The sequence below is a fragment of the Mustela lutreola genome, chromosome 10 (assembly GCF_030435805.1).
Source record: "Mustela lutreola isolate mMusLut2 chromosome 10, mMusLut2.pri, whole genome shotgun sequence".
NCBI classification, from domain to species: Eukaryota; Metazoa; Chordata; class Mammalia; order Carnivora; family Mustelidae; genus Mustela; species Mustela lutreola.
The window spans coordinates 25,572,268-25,595,191 of record NC_081299.1 but is presented as its reverse complement, the minus strand read 5'-3'; the positions used below and the strand labels follow the sequence as shown (position 1 = coordinate 25,595,191).

At 43.8% G+C, this 22,924-nt stretch overlaps 1 protein-coding gene across 1 annotated transcript in view; it reads left to right on the top strand.

Moving 5' to 3' along the window:
• Window positions 1–22,924, top strand: part of CSMD2 (CUB and Sushi multiple domains 2) — a 616,179-nt gene that overhangs the window by 39,091 nt on the left and 554,164 nt on the right. The window contains exon 2 of the mRNA XM_059136925.1: window positions 21,049–21,265. Within this exon, the coding sequence (XP_058992908.1) occupies window positions 21,049–21,265 (217 nt within the window). The remainder of the gene's footprint in view (window positions 1–21,048; window positions 21,266–22,924) is intronic.

Here is a 22,924-nt window from a genome sequence, read left to right as displayed (position 1 = left end):
TCCTTTTGGAACATCGGTCTGGTAGATCTATCCATTTTTGAACGTGAAGAGTGAAGTATTAAAATATCCCACTATTATTGTCTGTTTTCCCCTTTAATTCTATAAATGTTTGCTTTACATATTTGTGTCCTCTGTTCTTAGGTGCATTTATATTTATAATTGTTCTGTATTTCTGGTGAATTGATCATTTTATCATTATTATAATGTCCATTTCTTTAAAAAAATTGTTTTTAGATTTTTATTTATTTATTTGACAGTCAGAGATCACAAGTAGGCAGAGAGGCAGGCAGAGAGAGAGAGAGAGAGAAGCAGGCTTCCCGCTGAGCAGAAGCCTGATGTGGGGCTTGATCCCAGGACCCTGAGACCATGATCTGAGCTGAAGGCAGAGGCTTAACTCACTGAGGACCCAGGTGCCCCTAATGTCCTTTTTTTTATGACAGTTTTTGACTTGAAGTTTATTTTGTCTTATAGAAGTATGGCCACCCTTGCTCCTTTTTGATTACCATTTGCAAGGAATATCTTTTTCTGTAATTTCACTTTTACTGTATGTATGTCCTTACATCCGAAGTGAGTCTCCTTAACAACATACATTTGGATCTTAGTGTTTTCTCTATTCGGTCACTTGGTATCTTTTGACTGGAGAGTTTAATCTGTTTACATTTCAAGTAGTTGCCGATAGAGAAGGACTTAACCGGTACCATTTTGTTAATCGTTTTCTGTACCTCTTGTAGTTATTTTCCCCTCTTTTCTTCTCTCCCTGATGTTGTATTTCTTTCCTTTGTAGTGACATACTTTGTTTCCTTTCCCATCCTTTTGTGAGTTGTTTTTTGTTTGTTTGTTTGTTTTAAGATTTCATTTATTTATTTGGCACAGAGAGAGAGATTTCAAGTAGACATAGTGGTAGGCAGAGGGAGAGGAAGAAGTAGGAGCCTGATGTGGGACTCAATGCCAGGACCCTGAGATGATGACCTGAGCCTAAGGCAGATGCTTAACCAACTGAGTCACCTGGGTGCCCCTGTTGTGAATTTTCTATAGATAGTTATCATTGGGATTGCATAAAATATCTTATACTTAATACAATCTATTTTAAACAGTTAACATCAATCACATAAAAAAAAACTCTACTTCTTTTCATTTCTACACCTGCCTTTGTTAACCATGTCACAAATTACATCTATTTACATTTTGAATCATTAACACAGTTTTATAGTTATAGCAGTTTTTGTGCATTTATCTTTTGAATTCTGTACCGGAATTAAAAGTGATTTTATATGATTACAGTTTTACAGGATTCTTTATTTTCTATATATTTACCTTTATCAGACAGCTTTATATTTTCATGTTTTGTGTTGCTGTGTAATGTCCTTTCATTTCAGCTTCAAGGACTCCCTTTAACAATTCTAATAAGGCAGGGCTCGTGTTGATTAATGCTTTCAGTTTTGTTTATCTGGGAGGGTCCTTATTTCTCCTTCCTTTCTGAAGGACAGTTCTTCTGGATATAGTATTCTTGGTTTGCACTGTTTTCCATTCAGCACTTCAAATACATCTTCCTACTTCCTTCTGGCCTGAAAGATTTCTGCTGAGAAATCCCTTCATAATCTTATGAGAGCTTTGTTGTATGTGGCAAGTTGCTTGTTCTCTTGTTGCTTTCAAGATTCTTTTTCTTTGTCTTGACTTTTGACAGTTTGATTATAATGTGTCTTAGTTTGGGTTCATTCTAGTTAGAGTCTCTTGAGCTTTTTGAATTTGGATGTCCATTTCCTTCTACAGACTTGGGAAGTTTTTAGACATTTCTTCAGATAAGTTTTTTTGCCCCTATCTCTCTTCTCCTTCTGGGATTCCTATGATGTGTATATTAGTCCATTTATTGATGTCCCTTAAGTCCTTTAGGCTTTCTTCACTTTCTTTATTCTTTTCTTGTCTTTCACTCCTCTGACTCAATGATTTCAAATGACCTTTGAGTTTAGTGATTCTTTCTTTTGCTTGATCAAATCTGCTATTGAACCCCTATAGTGAAATTTTCAATTCAGTTATCTTCTTTTTTTAAAAAAAGAGTTTATTTATTTATTTGACAGACAGAGATCACAAGTAGGCAGAGAGGCAGGCAGAGAGAGAGAGAGAAGCAGGCTCCCTGCTAAGCAGAGAGCCCGATGCGGGACTCGATCCCAGGACCCCGAGATCATGACCTGAGCCAAAGACAGCGGCTTAACCCACTGAGCCACCCAGGCGCCCCAGTTATCTTCTTTAGCTACAAAATACCTGTTTGATTCTTTTTTATAATTCCTGTCTCTTTGCTGATATTTTCATTTTATTCATGTATTTTTTTATTGGTTTAATTTAGTTGTCTGTGTTCTTTGGAGTGCATTGAGCTACTTTGAGATGACTATTTTGAATTCTTTGTTATTCTCCATTTCTTTAATTTTGGTTTCTGGAGATTTATTCTGTCCCTTTGATTGGATCACAGTTCTATGTTTCTTCATGTGCCTGGCTATTATTATTATTTTTTTTATGCATTTGATAAAACAGCCACCTCTCCTTATTTTTACAGACTGGCCTCATGGTGAAACACCTTCTCTGGTTAGCCTGGCTAGAACTTCTGGATCTGGAGGTCACTTAAACTTTTTCCAGGGATGTGTCTTCTCTGGGCTTATGCATGTAGTTTCTCAGTTAGAGAAATGGTATGACAGTTTTTTCCTTAGGGTCTTGCCATTTCTTGCTCCCTCTCATGTCTTTCTGTGTTACTGCATATTCTCTGGTGCTACAGCAAATGCTGGGCTCCTTTTTGTCCCCTGTGACTCCCAGGCATCCTGAGTATGCTGGTTCCTTCTTTGCACTCTAAGTCAGATGAGACAGAAACCAGTCCCTTGGGCAGTGCCCTAAAAACCTGGAGCATTGGACTTATCTTCTACTCTTCTCTTTCCTTCCCAAGGGAGAAGGTGCTAGTTGGGCTATTCTTCCTAATCATAGTGAGCTGTGCTGGCTTGGGAGAAAGACTATCATGGTTGCTGTGAAATGGCTTTTCTTACCTGTTTTACTGGGACTGTGTGGCTTTGAACTTGCCTGGGGTACTGTGACTTTTTAACTGGTTTCTGGAGTTCTCCTAAAGACTCTTTGGGTCATACATTGTTATGATCCAAAGTTGGTGACTCTGGTGAAACAAAGTCTGGGCTTTCTTATTTTGCCATCTTGCTGATGTAACTCAACTCCTCGCCCCCTTTTTAATGACACCTCGTCTAGACACCCTCCCCACTGTCTGCCAGTAGAGACTACTGGACTATAAGGGTTGAGAGAATCATTTGGGCCTCACACCTGTAAAGGCCTTGCTGGATCATAATAAACTCTCTCCTGCTCAGCAGGATATGTGATGGTTGAATATAAGTTCATTCTGCTTTGACCAAGTCCAGCCTGCACGGTCTCCATGCCATTTCAGGGATAGATGTGTTTTGAGAGGACATTGCACCCATGGAATTGTTGAGTCAGAGGTCCTAGGTACCAGCTCCATGAGCCGAGTAGATGTGACACCTCTGGTTTCTCTTTTGTCATGCATGATCAGACTCACCATTTCCCTCTTGGGAGGCAAAAGGAGATGGGTACCTCGAGGTCCTAGGAATCTACATGGAAAGTATCACCAGGAGGGTCCAAGGAAAGGAGGGGTAGAACAGATTATCCAGCTTATGATAAGAAATCTATGCCAAGAGGTGGCCAAGCCAGGGCAGAGCTTAGCTTGCAGCAATGAGGATGAAGCTGTCCTGCACCTCTCCCTCAATGTCCCTCTTTCTCTCCTTTTTAATAAATTCTTTGCCCTTCTCTGTTATGCACCTGCTTGCCAGCTGCCATTCAACCAAGAGCATTGTCAGGAAAGCTCAGATTGTCTTGTAGAAGTCTCTAGTGAATACCCATTGAATTCTTGAATTATGTTCTTTCCTTGGCCCTGTGCTACTCCCCAAGCTAGTGTGTTTCCTGGCTTGAAAATCTCCAGCAACTAGATTAGAAAGCCCCCTGCTGGACTTGTCTTTTATAGATTCTCCCATTAGAAGGTTCATTCATTTGTTCGCTCATTCATTCATTCATTCATTGAATCACTCATTCATTTAGCATCTGCTTTTGATTTTTCTTAAGACCACCCAGCCGAAGACCCTAGGAATTCTTGCCCCAGTCTCTGGCATGGAGACATCATTTTGGTGTGTCCACAAGAGAAGGAAGCTAGGATTGGCAGGATTTCTGTAGGCCCTAAATGGTCTCCAGGACTCTCATCCGTAGAACTCTGCAAAGCAGCCCTCTGGTAAGCCTTTGAGTGACTGAGTGCCTCTGGATGGGGCTCTCAGCTGGAGCAAGGAGGCTCCTGGGACAGTAGGTGGGTGATTAGGCAGAGGCTGCAGCTGACCAGACTGGAGGAGCCGAGGGTGGGCAAAAGCCATTAAGGCCAGCACTGGGCATCTGGGGAAGTGGCTACAAGGATGTCTTCTAAGCCAAAGTCTGAGGTCACTGGGGCAGGTTCTGAATCGGATGCTTCTACATGCCCAGCCTCATCATGTTGTTGGCTTGCATGTGTACGGGGGAAGGGCAACAAGAGAGCTGTGATGATTTCCTTTTATAGAGATTCTAAGAGGAAGTATATTTCTCCATTACTTCCTGACACAATTTTTAGATTATCCACCTACTCAGATACATTTTTCCCTCAGTTCATTCAAGTTGAGACAGGGAGAGGGAGGGAGGGGAGAGGAATTGAAAGGAAGGTTTTCAAAGAATTAATTAATATAAAGTCTCTTCTAGGACAAGATGTGCCACCTCTGTGCTTCCTTTAGGGTAGGGAGTGCAGTGGGGACAGAGCTCTAGTAGAGTCATGTCCACCCAAGAGGAAAATCTCCTTAGCTCTGGTCAGTAATTTTAGACCTCCATGTTACATCTGGCATGTGCCCTACCCACCATCTTTCCTTCTTCCCCCTTCCCTCCCTCCCTTCTTTTCTCCCACCATCCCTCTCTCCCTTGCTCTCTCTGTCCCTCCCCTCTTCTGTCTGCGTCTCTCTCCCTCCTTGTCCCGCGCCTTCCCTTACATCCCAGTGCAGTGGTAGAACATATAGTTTCAGATCTCAGTCTCAAGAGTCAGACAGACCTGTGTTGAACCTTAGCTTTGCCATCTATTATTATATGTGTGAACTTGGGCAAGTTATTTAGCTCAAACCTCACTCATTAAACAGGGTAAAAAATAACACCAACCTCTTTTGGATGTTTTGAGGCTTGAAAGAAATCATGTGAATAAGATGCTGAGCACTGTGTGGGGCATGTAGTCAGTGCTGGGTAATTGATGGCTGGAATTCCTTCATCCTTGGGCTTACTGACATTTGATTCCTTCAGTAGTCCTGTGCTGGCCCTCAAGGATGTGTTGGTGAAAAAGGTAGACAATGTTTTCTGACCTAAGGGTGTCAGTCTGATAAGGAGATGGCTACTCAGGGCGTCCCTCCCTGGCTATAATTCTACTGTGGACTGAAACTGTGGGCCCTCCCATTCCAAACTGCTTTCAGACAGAGCCACACCAGCTGGTTTGGCTTCCTAGGCCTTTAGGGAGTTGGGTGCACATGAGCCGTGCTTTTTTGAGTACACCAAATTGTAGTTTATTCATTCATTGAACAAATATTTACTGAGTGCCTACCATGTACCAGGCACTGTTCTAGGCATTTGGGATGGAACAGTGAATAAAACAAAGAACTTGGTTTCGTGAAATGAATGTTCAAATAAAAGGAAACAGACAACAAACAATAAACACACATAAATAAACTACATAGGATGCTATAGGGTGATACATGCTATGGGAGAAAGGAAACTGAATAGGTAAGGGAGATCGGAGGTGTTGGGGATGGAGGTGGAGGAGGGTTGTGATTTTATTAAGTGTTGTCAGGGTAGACCTCATTGCAAAGGGAACATTGGGCAAAGACTTAAAGGAGGAGAAGGAGTTTGCTTTATCTGAGGAGAAAGGACTTTATGAGAAGAGGGGAAAGCAAGTGCAAAGGCCCTGAGATGAGAGCATGGACCCTTGTGGGAGGAAAAGGCAGGAGGCTGGGGAGAGAGGGGCAAGAGGGAAGCTCTATGAGGGCAGAGACTGTGTCTGTCCTGTGCCTGTCAGGTGGTAAATGTACACTGAGTATTGGTTGAAGGAGTGAATCTTTGCTGGTGTCTAGGTCTGACCTGAGCTGGGCCAGGCCAGGACTGACCTCATCACTAATTGCTTGAACAGAGTGGCTGATTTAAGGTTTCCTTTTTGAGAAGAAAAATGTTCAAATCACCGACAGAGCTCATATAAAATTCAAATGTGCAATTGGGGGCATCAAAATACAAAGCTCTTTCCTTAGCATGTAAAAGAGCAGCACATCTGCTGAAGAGTGGGAAAAACAAAATGAAATTGCAGATGACCTTTGAATGCCTAATTTAAAGAAAAGTCTGTATTGAGCTTTCCCTGTAGCTGCTGTAAAAGTCTCTGTGAGTGAGCTATTTGGATTTCCAGCAGCTGTCCAGTCTAAAGGTACTGGAAGAATGAGAGGGTAGGCCATCTATGGAGGAAGAAAAGACTGCATCCAACTGCTGGTGACCATATGTTGTGTCCTCCCTTTGACCCTTAGGATGTCAGATTTTGTGTCTCATTCTGGATCTCAGGTCTTTCCACCCTTCCTCCTTCCCATGCCCCCCTCCTCTTCCTTGGCTTCTGAGGATTGAGTGCCAGGAATATCTCAGGGTACACTCTTAAGGGACCCTATCCATCCCTCACCCCAGACCTTCTGAGGCAAACCATCTCTGGTGTGGCCTCTGGTTCTGTCTGGCCTAGGGCTGATGGACATGGTCTTAAGCACTCAGGACCCTGAATGGAGCTCCAGAGCTCTCTGCCCTCATCTGTGCTCCATTAACCCTTTTCCCCTCTCTCTGCTTTTTCATCTTACTAACTGGTACTATCTGGTACAGAAATCCTGGGAGAAATTGGACATGCATCCCCAAGTGCCTGGGGTCAGTAGAAACAACAACCCTGAGGACATTAGTGGTTCAGGACCATGGATAGAGCTCATAGGCTCCTGCAGCACTAACCATTCGCTTGGGTAGCTGACTCGGCATCTATGGGAAGACGGCCTTGAGAGACCCATTTTAAGATGGCAGGGGCTTATGTGACTAAGGGACTTGGCCATATCCCTTCCTAGTAAGGGGCAAAACAGAATTAAGAACCCAGACTCTCTGATTCTTTCCACTGCATCATGTTAATCTCCCCCCACCACCAATTTTTTTCAGTTAATTTCCAAATATGAGTTACAGAAGGGCAGAGAGCTTAAGTTGCCTGTGTTCCTCAGGGATGAGGCCAGTTCTCCTATGGGTGTATGTAAAACAGCAGCCATGAGCTTTTAAGGAATAGAGAAACAAATGAAAAGAAAGGGTACAGATGACAACTGGATGTATTAATCTATTCACTCAATAAATATTAACTGCGTGTCTATGAAAAGACAAAACCCATGTTGGGGATTTAATAGTGAATCAGATGTGCCATCATGAGGTGCACAGGTGGGTGGGGAAGACAGAGACATAAGCTTGGCTTCACATACTTTTGATAATTCACTTGTTTCCCAGGTTACTTTTTTTTCTTCTTTTGGGAAGACCAGTGTGCACAGAATTCCTCATGTGATCTCCCTTCTGATACCTCACTATAGTGGGCTCAACCTTAAAAAGGCAGGCAGTGGAGCAGAAACCTAAGAGTTTGAGCTGAAGTGATTGATTCTTGAGTGAAGGCCCTTCTAAGGCAAGATTCTTTGCCTGTGAGGTTGCTCTAGAAAGAGGTATGACTGATCATTTTGGCCAAAATAAGCATCTAGCCACATTTTTAGCCTCCCCCCCACCAACCCAATCCATCTACCCATCCAGGGAGAAGTGGTAAAGAAGGCAGAATTTGGTACCAGATTGCCTGGAGTTGAATCCTGTTTCTACCATTTATCAACTGTCTGACCTTAGGTAGATTACTTAACCTACCTAAGCCTCAGTTTCTGTGTCTATGAAATGGGAATCATAATAGTACCTATCCAGTATAGTTGCAGGGATGGAATGCTGTAAAGCGATAAGAAAGATTTTGGCACAGGAGGAATGTGTAATAATCCATTATTATTCGACTGAGCTCCATAAGGCCAGGGTTAGTGCCTGGGATACCGCAGGTGCTCAATACTGTTTTTTAAAGATTAATTAATTTATTTTAGAGAAAGCGTGTGAATGGGTAGGGGGGTGCAGGAGAGAGAGAGAGGGAGCAAATCTCAAGCCAACTCAAGCAGACTGAATGCAGAGTCCCATGCAGAGTTCAGTCTCATGACCCTGAGATCTTGACCTGAGCTGAAATTAAGAGTCAGATGCCCAACCAACTGAGCCACCCATATGCCCCTCAATACTGTCTCTTAAGTGAGTCAGTGAATGACTCGAGCATTTGCTAAGACCTGAATTATTATGTGTCAGCCCCTGCGCTCAGCCACCTTGGGTCAAAATCACAACTCAAGTGTCTTCTCGGTACAGGAGAACTCAATGCTCTCTGTATTTGCTCTGAAAGATCCAGCCCAGGCATAGGACCAGCCTGGGAGAGGTGCCTGCCCCCAGATACCGCTGGCCCCCTCCTCTCTGTGCTGATGCGGGGACATAGCACAACCTGATGGGTGAGAGGCTCTACCGTCAGCAATGCAGAGATCCCTTTGCTGCTCCAGGATTCCCCGTCAACATTATAAACAACCCCTGGCTGGTGTTGGCTCAAAATGATGACAAATGAGCTGCCTGTGTATTGCCAGGCAGGGAAAATCATATTTGGAACACAGTGGTGGCTTCTGTGTTAAGCATGTCCGGGAGAATCAGAGAGCCTGGGGGTAGAATTAGAAAGCTGAGCGGCATGGGATTACTCCCCCGGAACAATTGGATGTGGTACAGGGGCAGGCTGGCTGCCTCACCCTGTCTGCTGTGCATTGTTTTATACCTTTGCTGGATGCATCCCCAGCTCGAAAGGAGGGAGACCCTGTTTTGTTTTCACGTCCCTGAGGCACAGCAACTGCGCTAATCTGTTTTCAATAAATCCCAGGCTCTGCCCCCAGTGCTGGGTGCAAAGTGGAAAAAGGACCATAGTTTAGGAAGTGTGTCTCTTGATGGCAAGTGGAAGCCTTGCAGTCTGGCAGAGGGAGGAGCCTGAGCTTGGCTCTCCAGCAGACCTGGGGTTGACTCTCAGCTCTTACACTGCTACCTATTTGACCTTGATCGTGTTCTTAATCCTTGACGAGCTTCAGTTTCTTCACACGTAAAGTGTTAGGGATGGGAAATGGGACCATTTTGAGGGGTCTTTGCAAATGTTAGGGAGATAATGGTAGCAAAGCCTATGAAGCCAGACCCACGCAAAAGCACAAGTCCTTCTGGGTTTGTTTGTACATGCTGTCTGCTGCACCTCTGGGATCCAACAATGAGGCCTCCCCGAACTACTCGTTAAGTGGAGAGTTATTAAGACGGCCCATGCGTGTCTATCTCTATATTTCGCTGTGAACTCCTTGGGGACATGGAACACATTATACAAAATTCATCCTTCCCATCTTCCTACCCCCATACACATACAGGCTGGGACTAAGGAACCTTCCCCAGATTTGCTGAATGAGAAATTGCATTTGGTTGGATCTCTGGGGTTCTTGATAGAACCTAGGGGCTTCCTAACTTGGATAGGAGACAATTACATCTTTATTTTCACTGATTTCCTCTTGAGACTTGGCGTTTCTACCAGTGATGAGTATGTATAGGCAACAAAGTACAGCTGTATTAGCAGTATTTGTGAATTAGTCACTGATAAGATCACAGGTATTTTCATTACCTGAAAATACGGTTGTCGTAGCCAGCCTGAAATAACATTTATGGTTTGGACCACAGTATTTATCAGGCCCACTGCTAGATCTTATTAATAATGCATTAATAGGGGAGTGCCTGTATTACCAGATGACACATTTTCAAAATGTTTTGAAAACTGTATTTCAGTGTAATTGGTTTCCTTTGTAATTTTATATATTTTGTTTTATTTGAAACATTTATTTCATTAAAAACACTTATTTTATTCAAAAACATAATCTGTGAAGGCCTCTTCAGGCTGCCAAAGACGATCATGGCACAACAAAGGTGGAGAAAGTCCGGTGTAGAAGGTTTGGGAATCCTTTGACGTAAATGACACAGGTGGGAGGTTAGCATTCTATGTCTATTATTCTAGAGAGTATTTCGAGCTTTCATTAGAAGCTCCAAAATGGCAAGGAATTAGATCAATAGGTCTCTACGAGGGGTGATTTTTCCCACCTAGGGGACGTTTGGCAAAGTGTGGAGATATTCTTGGTTGGTTCAAGTGAGAGGTGCCCCTTGGCATTCAACTAGTAAGGCCAGGGACCCTGCTCAACAAGCTGTATGCTATATGCAGAGGACAGCCTCCACAACAAAGAATCCTTCTGCCCGAATGCTGATGGTTCTGAGGCTGAGAAACTCTGGACTAGACTATCACATCATTGGTGGGAATTTCTCTGATTGTTAAGACCTCTAGGAAAAAAGATAATCAATGTGAAACTTCATTAGAAACACCTGCACTAATTCTCTCGTCCAGCCCTAATGCACATCTGCTGTGTATACCAGGTGCTGGGCCCTAGGATTCCAGAAAGAGGAGGTATGGCCCTGGAGGAGCTCTGTCTGCCATTCAGCAGGATGTGTGACCCAGCTGACTGGTATGCAAAGTGCAGCCACTATGCCCATCGCTACTGGGTGCCTCTTGTCCAGGCTGATGTGCTGGGTGCTGAGGATCCTTGTGAATGTGACAGAGCATGGTCTTTATCCCCACGGAATCCACACCTCTCTGGGGAGACATGTATGCCACGTGTGACATTGGAGAGGTGGGGTACTGTGAGGCTGCGTGGCAGGGTGTGTGTTTGGGTGTCTGTTGGGCTGAGGATGACTCACCTTAGGGTAGTGGTCCATAAGGTCTTCCTGGGGGTGGTGAGCTTTGACCTGGGACCTAAAAGATCCAGCCAGAGGATGGGGAAAGGATGCTTCAGTCAGAAGGAGCAGCCACCAGTTTGAGACTCAGAGTTAGCCAAGGAACATGAAGCATCACAGGAAGGAAATGGAGTCTGGCTTGGACTGGAGTGTCCTTTAGGGGGAAGAGTTTCGAGAGGTGAAGACTGGACAGGAGCCGGGGCTGGCTCATGCAGGGAATGGATGTCTTGTGACCATATTAAGGATTAAGAGCTTTATCCAGAGGAGCCATTGAAGGAGTGTAAGCAAGAGTAGCAGGCCATTTTTTGTTTTGTTGAAAGACACAGACCCGGAAAAGAAGAGCCAAGAGATCTCGAATTTGGTGGATGGCTTTTGGAGAGAGGGAGAAAAACAGGAAAGGACAAACTAAAGGAGGGAGGGAGAGAGCGTTCCAAGGGGGAAGGAGAGAGAGAGGAAGAGAGGAAAGGACAGACGGATGGAGGGAGGGGTGGGGAGGGAGCAGGAAAGGAGCTGGGGAGGAAGAGAGGAAAGGACAGATGGAGGGAGGGAGAGGGGGATGGAGAAACTGCCCAGGAAACCTAGGAAGACTCCTCAGAGGAGGTGCTACATGAAGTGAATCTGGGACAGAGAGTAAGGTTAGCTAGGTGTAGAAGGCAGGGGAAGGGCATTCCAGGCCAAGCACTGTGTGGGCCTGAAAGGGCCCGGAGTATTTGTGGATGATGAACTATTTGGCCTGAACCATGCTTGGTGTGTAGGGGAGAGGTGTGAACATGAGGCTTAGTGCCAGCATCTCCACAAGTGTGATCTTTGACCTGCTCCAGTAGGGTGATTACCAAGGGCCAGAGATCCTGTGTGGCCCTTGCTCCCTCCATCTGTCCAGACATGCGGCCCTTGCCAGAAGGCATGTCAGCTGGGCCAGAGTCCCACTATAGACTCAGGGGCACAGGTGGCTCTCCACGTGGCAAGTGAGACACCATCAGTAGACACGATAGTCCAGCTCACATCTGGAGCTTTCCTCTGCATTTCCTCTTAGGGCAGCTTCATTAATTACATGGCTTTGATGAATCCATATCTCAGCCCAGAGCGCACTCCCAAATTCCAGTCTACAGTCCTAATTGCCTTCTGGCCATCTCCGCCTGGATGTCCCACTGGCTTCTCCAACTAAATTTGTCCAAAATTGACCTTATCAGTCAACAAATATTTGCAGAATTGAATTGAATTTTCCTGCCAAACTTCTCAAAAGAGTTATCTCCTCAAAATTATCATTATTTGTAGACAACATGATTGTGTACCTAAAACACCCAAGGGAATCAACTGAGAAAATCTTTGGAATTAATAAGAGTTCAGAAACCCAGTTGGATGTGAGATGAATATATAAAAATCAATAGGTTTTTCTGTATACCTGTAAAAAAAAACAGCTAGAAAAATAAAATAATGGGGGAAAAGGTTATTCACTAGAGCAAGAAAAAGTGCATAAAATGTCTGGGAACAACCTTAACAAGATGTGACTGGGACCTCATATAAAGAATAGTACAAATCTTTATTGGAAAGATGAGCTGGTATTTACTGATTATGTATCATATATTAGATACTATCTGAGCATTTAGTAATTTAGTAGGTATTATCACATTAAACTATGTAGTCATCTTTGAAGTAGGTGTTAATTTTAAAGATGTCAAAACTAAGGTTTAAATGGTTTACATAAAGCTCCCATCAAGTATTAAGTGGCAAAATGGAAATTTGCATGCAAGATTTTTGCTTCCTAAACTTATGCTTTTAACCTTTGCCTAAGCCACCTCCCCAGGAAACTCTAAATACACAGAAAAATGAAGTTGGAAGGTGTCATCTGAATGTTATAAAAAGATTAATTCATTTCACCCATCCGTTCATCCCCACAGTGGGTACTGAATGTCTACAATGGGCAAGGACTGATAAGGTGGTAGAGATAAAAATATGCATAGTTTTTAAGAGAGTCTGCTGATGTAGAAGCCACATGAGTGTGTCATCATGTCACCACCGGTGAAGGCAAGGATATTCACAGTGGACGGCTAGCAAGTAGAGGAGAGGGTTCCAAGATGGCTGCTTGCAGGAAGGAAGGAGTCTCAAAGTAACTGTAGTCAGCTGGGTGAAGAAACCAGAGTGCAAGCATCCCAAGCACAGAGAGTTGGGTGGGCAATTAATATTTATGAATTCATTCATCCAACCAGCAACTCTTCTGGGAGCATCTGCTCTGTGCCAGTATGGGTCTGGGAGCTGGAGATAGAGCAGAGAACAAAACAGCAACTCTGCTCTCATGAAGATGGCATTCTAATGGGAAGGGGCAGAAAATAAACAGAAAGATCTATGGCAGTGGGTGCTAAATGATTTGGAGAAAAATAAAGCAGGAAGCTAGAGCACCTGGTCTGAAAGCAGGGAGGCCTGGATTTTAGATAGGGTGGGCTCTGAGGAGGTGATATTTGACTCCAGAGCTCAAGGAAGTGAGGTAGTGGGTCACATGGCTCTTGAGGGAAGAGGTGTCTGGATGGAAGTGTCCCAAGTTGGGCATGTAATGGGATTAAGGAATGGCCTGGAGGCTGCATGGCTGACTGTGGGAATAAGGAAACAAGAGACAGGAGAGGAAATCAAGCAGAGGGGTATCCATTCTGGGAGGGCTATGAAGGGCCAGGACTTGTGTTTTTATGCTGAGGAAGATGAGAAGCCAGCCCATCTTCAGTAGAGTGGTCTTTCTAAAAGTATGACCAAGAAAGAGACAAGTCAATGTCACTGCTTAAAAAACTGAACATTTTAGTCTACAAGAAAAATCAAAACAATGCAAAAAGCACACAGCCATGTAGACAATGACATTTGCAACAAATATGACAAAGGAGTAAAATCAGATTCTATGAAGAGTTATTACAAGTTGGTAAGAAAATAAGAAAATTGTAGGAACCTATGGAAGACTTAAGTACATATAATTTAGGAACCTGTGTATGTCAAACATCATAAAATTAAAAGGCCAAAACAGTGACAAATGTGTTTGTAGGTACCTGTGAGGCCTAAAGGACGAAAATATGTAAGTCAAGAAGGAAAAATAAACACCGCATTGGAAAATTTAGCCAAAGATTTCATCAGGTGATTCCCAAAGGGAGGATTTAAAATTTTCAGGGAAAGTTGAAAAAACTGTTGAATCCAAGTTACAAAGAGATGTTAAATAAAACAAGATAGCTTTTAAAAAAAATTTTTTGGGGGGGTACCTGTCAAGTAGGAAAAATCTTTTCAATAAGAGAACACACAATGTGAGTGAAGATGGCTTGAGATAGACATTCATAGGCATGGCTGTTGAGAATGGGTATGTTTTCTAGAAAGTATTTGGAAGATCCAGAGCCAGAGTGTCACAAAGGCTCATACCCTTTGACTCAGTATGTTGCACTCTTGGAAGTCTATCATTAGAAAATCATCCAAAAAAAAAAAAATGCATGAACAACACCACAAAGCATTTAATTCTCCAGGATTGTTCTTGAGCCTGAAATGGGTCTTAGCCATGTCCGGTAGCTGCACTGACTAGAGAGAAGTATGGGTAAGTGAAGGTAGCCCATCCTGTGAACAGAGAAAGATATGCAGGTTGCCCTGGGATCAAAGTGCATAGCAGCATTCCCATCTACAGGGCAGTATACTAGTCATTGGAAGCGAGGAACAAAGAATACGAAAAAACTCATTTAAAAAGATACAAGCACCCCTGTGTTCACTGCAGTGTTACTTACAATAGCTGAGACATGGAAGCAGCTCAAATGTCCATGGGTAGATGAATGGATAAAGGCGATGTGGTGGATATAAGCATGGACTATTACTCAGCCATGAAAAAGGATGACAGCTTGCCATTTGCAACAACCTGGATGGAACTTGAATCTATGATGCTAAGTGAGATAAGTCATTCAGAGAAAGAAAAATGCCATGTGATTTTACTTAGGTGGTATTTAAGAAATAAAACCAACAAAAAAGGGGACAACCAAAAAGAGATTCTTAAAGGCAGAGAACAAAATGGTGGGATGGGGGAAATAGGTGAAGGGGATTAAGAGGACACTTGCCATGATGAGCACTGAGTAACATATAGAATTGTTGAATCACTAGAGCACACCTGAAACAACTGAACTGTATGTTAACACTACTGGAATTAAAGAATAATAACAATAAAAAAAAGAGGATGAAGAACAGGTAGCCCTTTTCTTGGAAGAAATTCAGCATCTTATAGGCATGAAAGGACATTTAGCCCCTTTGGCATGGATTCCCTCTCTATTAGCCTTTCAATCTGGAGTGGCTTCTCTTTGGGTTATAACTTCTTCAACTCACTAACAAACATTTTCAGGGAGACTTCCCAATGAGTCAGGCTTCTAGCACTATCTATCTCCAACAGTGCCTGCCACAGAGATCAGCCAGCCTCCTATGGACAAGATCACCACCCCCAACCTTGAACCCAAAGCTGTATGTGGTTACAGTGTTAAGTGAACATTTGTTCTGGGACTCTGGCCATGGAAGAACATTTTCCACTGCACTGACCAGCATTCATTCTGTCACCAGAACTTACAAAGTATCCAGGTCTTATTTAAAACAGAAAAAAAAAAAAAATCCAGAAACAATTTAAATGTCTGACAGTGGGAGAATGTCTGTGTAAATTTTAGTTTAACCACAGACCGGAATATTGTGCATCCATTTAAAAGGCTTTTTATAACAGATTCAATATCTTGGGGGAGAAGCTCGTGTTATAATGTTTACTGAATTCTTGCAAAAGAAAACAGAGAAATGATCTGTGTGGCCATGAGCAGGGGAGTGGTTGAACACATTGAGATACATCCATGCTGTGGAATATTACAACTTTATATAAAAAATAAGTTAGATATGTATTTCCTGACCTAGAAGGTGTCCCTGATGTACTGTTAAGTGAGAAAGCACATTGCAGAGAAATGAGCTAATGTAGGATCTCATTTTTAAACAAAATAATAAAAATTCTCCCAGAATGTGTCCATTTGCTTGCATGAGAGTGGAGAAGGTTGGCGAGGGACACATAGCTGCCTGGTCACTTTGGATTGGATGGAAGGGAGAGAGATAGGAGATCGTTTTTTTTAAAATATGTCTTTGTGTTGTATCTATGCATATCTACATATATCAGAAAAGCACCTTGCCTTTGTAATTTAAGACAAGAATAATTTACTGAAGAAGGAGCACACACATTTGTATATACAGTATTAGTTCCACAGTGTGAAATGCATCTGGAAAAATATAAAAAAAAAAAAGAAAATATAAATAGCAGTTGCCTCTGGAAGGAAAGTGCAGTTATAATGTTTCCTCTTTTATATCCTTTCCTGTATTTTCCAAATCCAATGAGCACAATGGATAAATTATCATTTAAAATATACTGCCTTCCACCAGTCCATCTTGCCTTTACTTAACTGTGATAGAGCCTCTGTCCGCCTTGCCTCCTGCCACCTGCCTTTGCTGAAATTCATGTATCCATTCAGCACATACTTATTGAATTCTTTGCATTGGGGATGCAGCAGGATCCAGGACAAATCTCCCACTCTCAACATTCTACTTCCAGAGAGACCATTGAGACATCAAACCGAATGACCTCACCCCAGACCCTCATCTTAGCCTGTCTGTGGTGCTCAACAGGTTGAGTCAAGTTCTCCTGCATGGAAATGCCCTCTGGTTTTCTTCCTGCCATTCTGCCTGCCTCTCTGCCCCCTACTCCATCACCTTTCTTGTCCGTATGCATGGAAAGTGTTCCCAGGGGCTCTGTTGGGAGCCCCTTCACTTCTTTTTCTGTAGAAGTCTGTTTATATCCAGATTCTGAATCAGAAATGGCAGATCTGTGCCTTTCTGAGCCAAGGCAGCAACCCTGGATGCTGGTGGTAAATGTTGGTATTGTTGGTTGTCCAGTGTATGGATGATAGTGGCCTTTACAGTGTGGCCCCCATGGGCTCTGCACTTCAGATGCACTTGTGTATCCCTTGGTGCCCACATTGGAGTGTTTGCTTATGTCCGGTCTAAGATCTGGGCCCCATGGCCCATCACCGGGTCTAAACTAGGGGAATGAATGAATGAACAAATGAATGAATGAATGACATAATACAGTGACATCAACAGGCAGATTTTAAAAACAAGTAGATCTGCTGCCTGTGTCGATGAGGGTAAGTTTAGGGAAGTGAATTATGGGGCTCCTTTGAAGATTTATTACATTATTGTGACTAAATATTTTTCTGTTTTCTGGGCCACTTATGTCTTCTTTTGTAAACTAAGTTGTTCAAGACCCTGTCTGATTTTTCAGTTATAGTGCTTGTTGTTTTCTATTGATTTGCCAGGTTCTTTGTATATTAAGGCAATTACTTTTGTGCCTAACATTTTTGTATCCTTTTCTGTTTCTATTTTTGACATATACATACTTCTTGCACAAAACTATCAGGCTTGTAGTATTTTCCAGTTTTTCTGCTCAGAAAAATAGATCAGATAATAATATTTGTTTATATATTTTTTCTAATAATTTTTTGATTTTCTTTTAACATCTAACTCTTTTCTCCATCTGGAATTTATTTTAGTAGATGGTATGAGTTGAGGAGGTAGCAGTTCTTTTCCCAGTTAATTTGGTGACCATGCAGAAATGTTTATATCTTTTCTCATTGATTATTTTAATGTTGCCTTGTATGTATTTCAGTTTTTATGTGTGTTAATATTGTTCCCACAATACTAGTTCATGTTCTGCCAGTCCTCTCTTAGACCACCATTCCGCTGTTTTCATCAGCATCATTTGGTGATTCTGGTTAGTATCTTGCGGAAGGAGGATCCTGCATTTACTACCTTTTCAAAAAATATGCATTGTCTGTGACCATCTATTTTTCTACTTAAACTTAGGTATCGTTTTACCAAATTTAAAACAGGTCATTGGGCTTTTGATCAGAATTGCATTTAGCTTACAAATTAACTTTTCAAAAGGTTAATGTTCTAAATTAACCTTTCAGTAGTTCGTCTTTCTGCTCAAGATGACGTTACGTCTCTTCAATTATTCAGTTTTTAAAAATTGCTCTCTAAAAGGCATTTTCATACAGTGCCTACTCATTTTTTACTGAAGTCATTTCTATGTCTTGCATGCATTTTGTAGTTATCATAAAGAAGAACTTTTTTCTATATTTTTAACCGTTACTGGCATATGGAAATGGTATTGATTTTGTAAACTTATTTTGCATTTGGCTACTTTACAGAGGTTTTTTTTTTTTTTTTGTTATCAGTACTAACAGCTTTATAATTTATTTCTTTGGGTTTTGGGTTTATTAAAATATCATTTGCAAATCACTTTTTTTTTTTTTTTTGGTGGGTGTTTATGTAAGTGTGTAACATGAGTTAGCTCTTCCAATAAGTCAGGAACCCTCACAGGTGACAGTAACATTTCTGTCTCATTCCTGATCTTAATCAGGTGTTTCACTGTAACTATGATGTTGGTTATTGTTCTAAAATGGATGCTGTATCATGGTAAGGAAATCTTTTCCCTAATTGCAAAAGCTTATTTTAATCAGGGTTAGCCCTCTAATTTTACTAAATGCGCATTTAGCATTTATTCAGAAGACTTTAACTTTTTTTCTCATTTAATGGGATACTTTGTGTTAAGAGAGTTCTCAATGGTAAAGTCATTTCAGAGATTAACTGTCCTTTGTCAGTTAATCCCTAAATGGGCTTTAAAAAATTTAGTGTTGAGTCCACTTGTCAGCATCAGAGTTAAGGAGGGAGGTGTGCAACGTGACTGCTCACGTGTGAATCCCTTTTGTGAATAGCAGTGTGGTTTGGGCTCCATTCCTTAATTTCTCTTTGCCTTAGTTTTTTGTCTGTAAGTAGACATGATATTGATAGTATCCATCTTGAAGGGCTGTTGGTGAGGTTTAAACAACTCAGTCTACACAAAGTTCTTCGAAGAGTGTCAAAAACACTCACTAAATACAAGCCATATATTAATTATTAGAAATTTATTAGAAATTATTAGAAATTTGCCGTGTGCCTGATACTGAGTTTGGGGTGTGGATTCAGAGATAGGAAAACTCACATACAGTCTCTCTTCTCATGGAGCTTACAGTGTGACAAGAAGATCCTTATGAAATAATGACATGGAAGCATAGAAATTTGCTTCTATGATAAATGCTATCAAGAAGAGGTTATGGTGTCATGAGAACCTATAATAGGGGTGTTGAGCTAGTCAGGGAGAGACACTGGACTGAGATCTGAAAGATAGATATGCCCAGAGGTAGGGAAGAGTTTTTTAGGAAAAGAGAAAAACATATGCAAAGGTCCTGTGGTTGTGCAAGGAAGATAGTGTGGCTCATACAAAAGTTGAGAGGGTGGCGTTTGACTGGAATACTAGCAGACACTGGGTTTGAGAGGTCAGTAAGGGTCAGACCATGCAGAGACCCTCCCTGGCTTACAAGTGATTTCCTTCCTTACTGAAAAGCAATGAAGAGTCATGGAAGGTTTGATGTAGGTTGTGGGGAGGGGAGTAATCTAATCAGATTTCTGTTTTAAAAAGATAGCCTTGGCTGCAGTGTTGGCAAGGACCAGAGTAAAGGTGGTTGACCAGTTAGGAGGTTATTATGGCAGTCCAAGAGAGACTGGTGTGGACGGGGAGGTGGGGAGTGGAGACAGAGACAGGATGGTAGATTGCTTGGGAAGTTGTGATGGAGAGGAAGATGTCAGAGGAGAGGGAGGGAGGGGGACATCACAAGCCTGAGCATCCCCGAGGAGATGTTGGGGCTGGAGCTCAGAGGGAAGTACAGCCTGCACTGTGAAGTTGTGGGTTGTCAGTGGGCAAATGGGGAAGTCCTCCAGTCTAGACAGAGAGGAGGAGAGGCCCCAACATGGAACCTGGAAAGGGGCCAGAGGAAGAACAGAGGGTGTAAAGGAGAAAGCAGTGGTGTAGGAGAGAGCTTTAGACCACACTGCTCTAAGTGGGGTCCCCAAGAAGCAGTATCATTGCATCACCAGGGATCCAGTGAAGAGGAACAGCTTTTGGCCCCAGCAGGATGCTGTCCATCGGAAGGTCAGAGTTCACCAGGCACCCAGAGTGCATGCATGGTGAAGTCCGAGATACTCTGGCCTGACAGGAGTGTTTCCAGAAGGAGGGTGTGTGTGAGCAACAGTCTTAGAGGCAGCAGAGACAGAGGTCCGTTAAAGGGAAGACTGAAAAATAGCCACTCGACCCATCAGTGACCATAGCCCACCTGCTTGGGTGGATCAGTAGGGCCCGAAGGCAGAAGTGACAGGTCTAGAGAGTGAGTGGGAAGTAAGGAAATGGAGACAGAAAGTATGGCCAGATTGTGTTTTCTAGAAATTTGGCAGTGAAAGGGAAGAGAGAGACAAGACTTGAAAGCGTGCATTGGGAATTATTTTCTTGGTTATGGAGTGGATGGGAAGAATGGGAAGGCTCCGGTGGAGAGGAAATGATTGACATGTGTAGTGTATGCAGGAGAGAGACAGGGGTCAGGTTCTTGGTGGGGAGGGGGGATTTGATTCCAAGGGCAGGTGGGACGATGGAGCCGGGGTGCTTCCTCTGTTGGGAGAAGGAGGACGGGTGCAGGAATGGGAAGCGGGGCACGGGACCAAGGGATTCCCCCTTGTGGCTTTGTTTTCTCTGCCAGGTGGGAGGAGAGACAGGAAGCTTGGAGGAGGGGCCTGCAGAGTCAGGAGAGCCTGGAAGTGGAGATGGTTGCAAATCATCATTCTGGCATATGACGTTCTAGACAGGAAGCCTGTGTTCTGCCCCGTCTGGTGACTTTTAGTTCCAATTCTTTGAGCCTCACTTTCTTACTGCACACTTGTTCTGAGGCTCGATTCCAATGATGCACATTTTGTCTTCTGCACAGTGCATGACACAAGCAAACCTAGGCTCCCTCTGTCACCCATCCTTCTCTCCCTCTGTGCCCAGCCAGGGACAGCCAAGGAAACCCATCGGAAAGCGGGTGAACATTGTTCCCATTTCTCTGGAAGCTTCTAGGAATTCTTCTGGCCACACTGACCTCCTCCCTTTCTCTCTCCCAGGTCAAAACTGCACGTTCCAACTGCAAGGTCCCAACGGGACAGTTGAGAGCCCAGGGTTTCCGTATGGCTACCCCAATTACGCCAACTGCACGTGGACCATCACCGCAGAGGACCAGCACAGGATCCAACTCGTGTTCCAGTCCTTTGCCCTGGAAGAGGACTTTGATGTCCTGTCGGTGTTTGATGGCCCGCCCCAGCCAGAGAACCTGCGAACCAGGTACTGTCCGCCCTCCTCCCCACAGCCGACAGCGGGGTCCCGAGCCAAGCCTGCTTACCAACAAAGCCCTCTGTTCCTATGGGTTCTGCCCTCAGTTCCTCTGCTTTCTTTTTTTGTTTGTTTGTTTTTGTTTTTAAGATTTATTTATTTATTTGACACAGAGAGAGAGATCACAAATAGGCAGAGAGGCAGGCAGAGAGAGAGAGGGAAGCAGGCTCCCTGCTGAGCAGAGAGCCCGACTCGGGGCTCAATCCCAGGACCCTGAGATCATGACCTGAGCTGAAGGTAGAGGCTTACCTTTGAGTAAGGTAGAGGCTTACCTTTGAGTACATTGAGCCACCCAGGCGCCCTAGTTCCTCTGCTTTCTTTACATTTCCAAATTCCTTTCTCCAGCTTAGAAGTGCCCAGTAGGTAGGACTGATGGATAGTGTACTTGGGAAGATGAGATAGAAGACACAAAGTGTTAGAGAGAAAACAAAGTCTTTCTATTAAGACAGATTTTGTATGGATTTGTGTGTATGTGTATGTAACTATTGGTGTGGATTCTTGGCACGCATGGAGATCTTTTTCCTCCCCCTGGACCCAGCAGATACGTGTTGAAGGCTAATAGCGATCATGGCTTACATCCCGTTCTTGAAAACTATCAATACTCTGTTGGAATTTGCCTTGCATTTACACGGGCTTGACTGGCAGTGTAGAATCAAGAGTTTGGGGACAGGGGCGCCTGGGGGGCACAGTTGGTTAAGGTCTGACTCTTGATTTCAGCTCAGGTCAGGATCTCGGGTTCGTGAGACTGAGCCCTGCATCCGACTCAGTGCTGAGTGCAGAGTCTGCTTGTGATTCTCCCTCTCCCTCTACCCCTCCACCAACCCCCTCAAAAAGGAGTTTGGGGCAAAGTTCCCACTCTCAAACCCCAGCCTGGTCACTGGAAGAGAAAACTCTGGAGAGGGCTTTCCTGTCCTGCTGAGCTGTCTTCCAAGGGAGAGAGAGAGATCCCTTCGAAGACGGAGACAGGCAGGGAGGCTCCTGCCTGCGCAGACGGCCAAACGTGTCTGGGACAGAGGTCAGGCCCCAGAGTTCTTGCTCTCCAGCTTTTGTTGACCTGGTGCATGACTGTGCTCCTGGCCAACGGCGTCCTGGTTCTGCCAGTCAGGCTTTGGGCTCCCCAGGGAGCCAAAGGGTTAGTGGCTTCCCAGCCAAGCCCCGGGGAGCTCGGGGTACTAATGAGCAGAACAGTAATGAGCCATTCCCTGGCAAGTGCTTTAACTCTCGAGGCTTTGTTCAAGATGCTCCGTGCCCTTAGCTCGTGAGCTTCTGGAGCAGGGTCACAAGCAGCATTTATAGGTCAGCACCAGCTGTCTCCTCTCCCGCTCCCTGCCCTCTCAGGGAGAGGTGAAGGCAGAGGTGAAGCTGCCAAGCCTGCTACGGGGTAGGGGCACCTGGGGCCCCTCTGACTAATAGCTCCTCCTGGACAAGGCTGGGCTTATCCATCCCTCCTGGACAGTCAGTGGGTTTGGCGCACGGTAGGTCTTCAGTGACACTTGGCGGGGGGACAGGGACTGCAGTCCTTGTCACTTGTTCACTGCGCCACTAAGTCACGAGCACCCCTTACGTTCTAGACACTGGCCTGGGTGCAGGGGACGTGGCAGCAAGCACAAC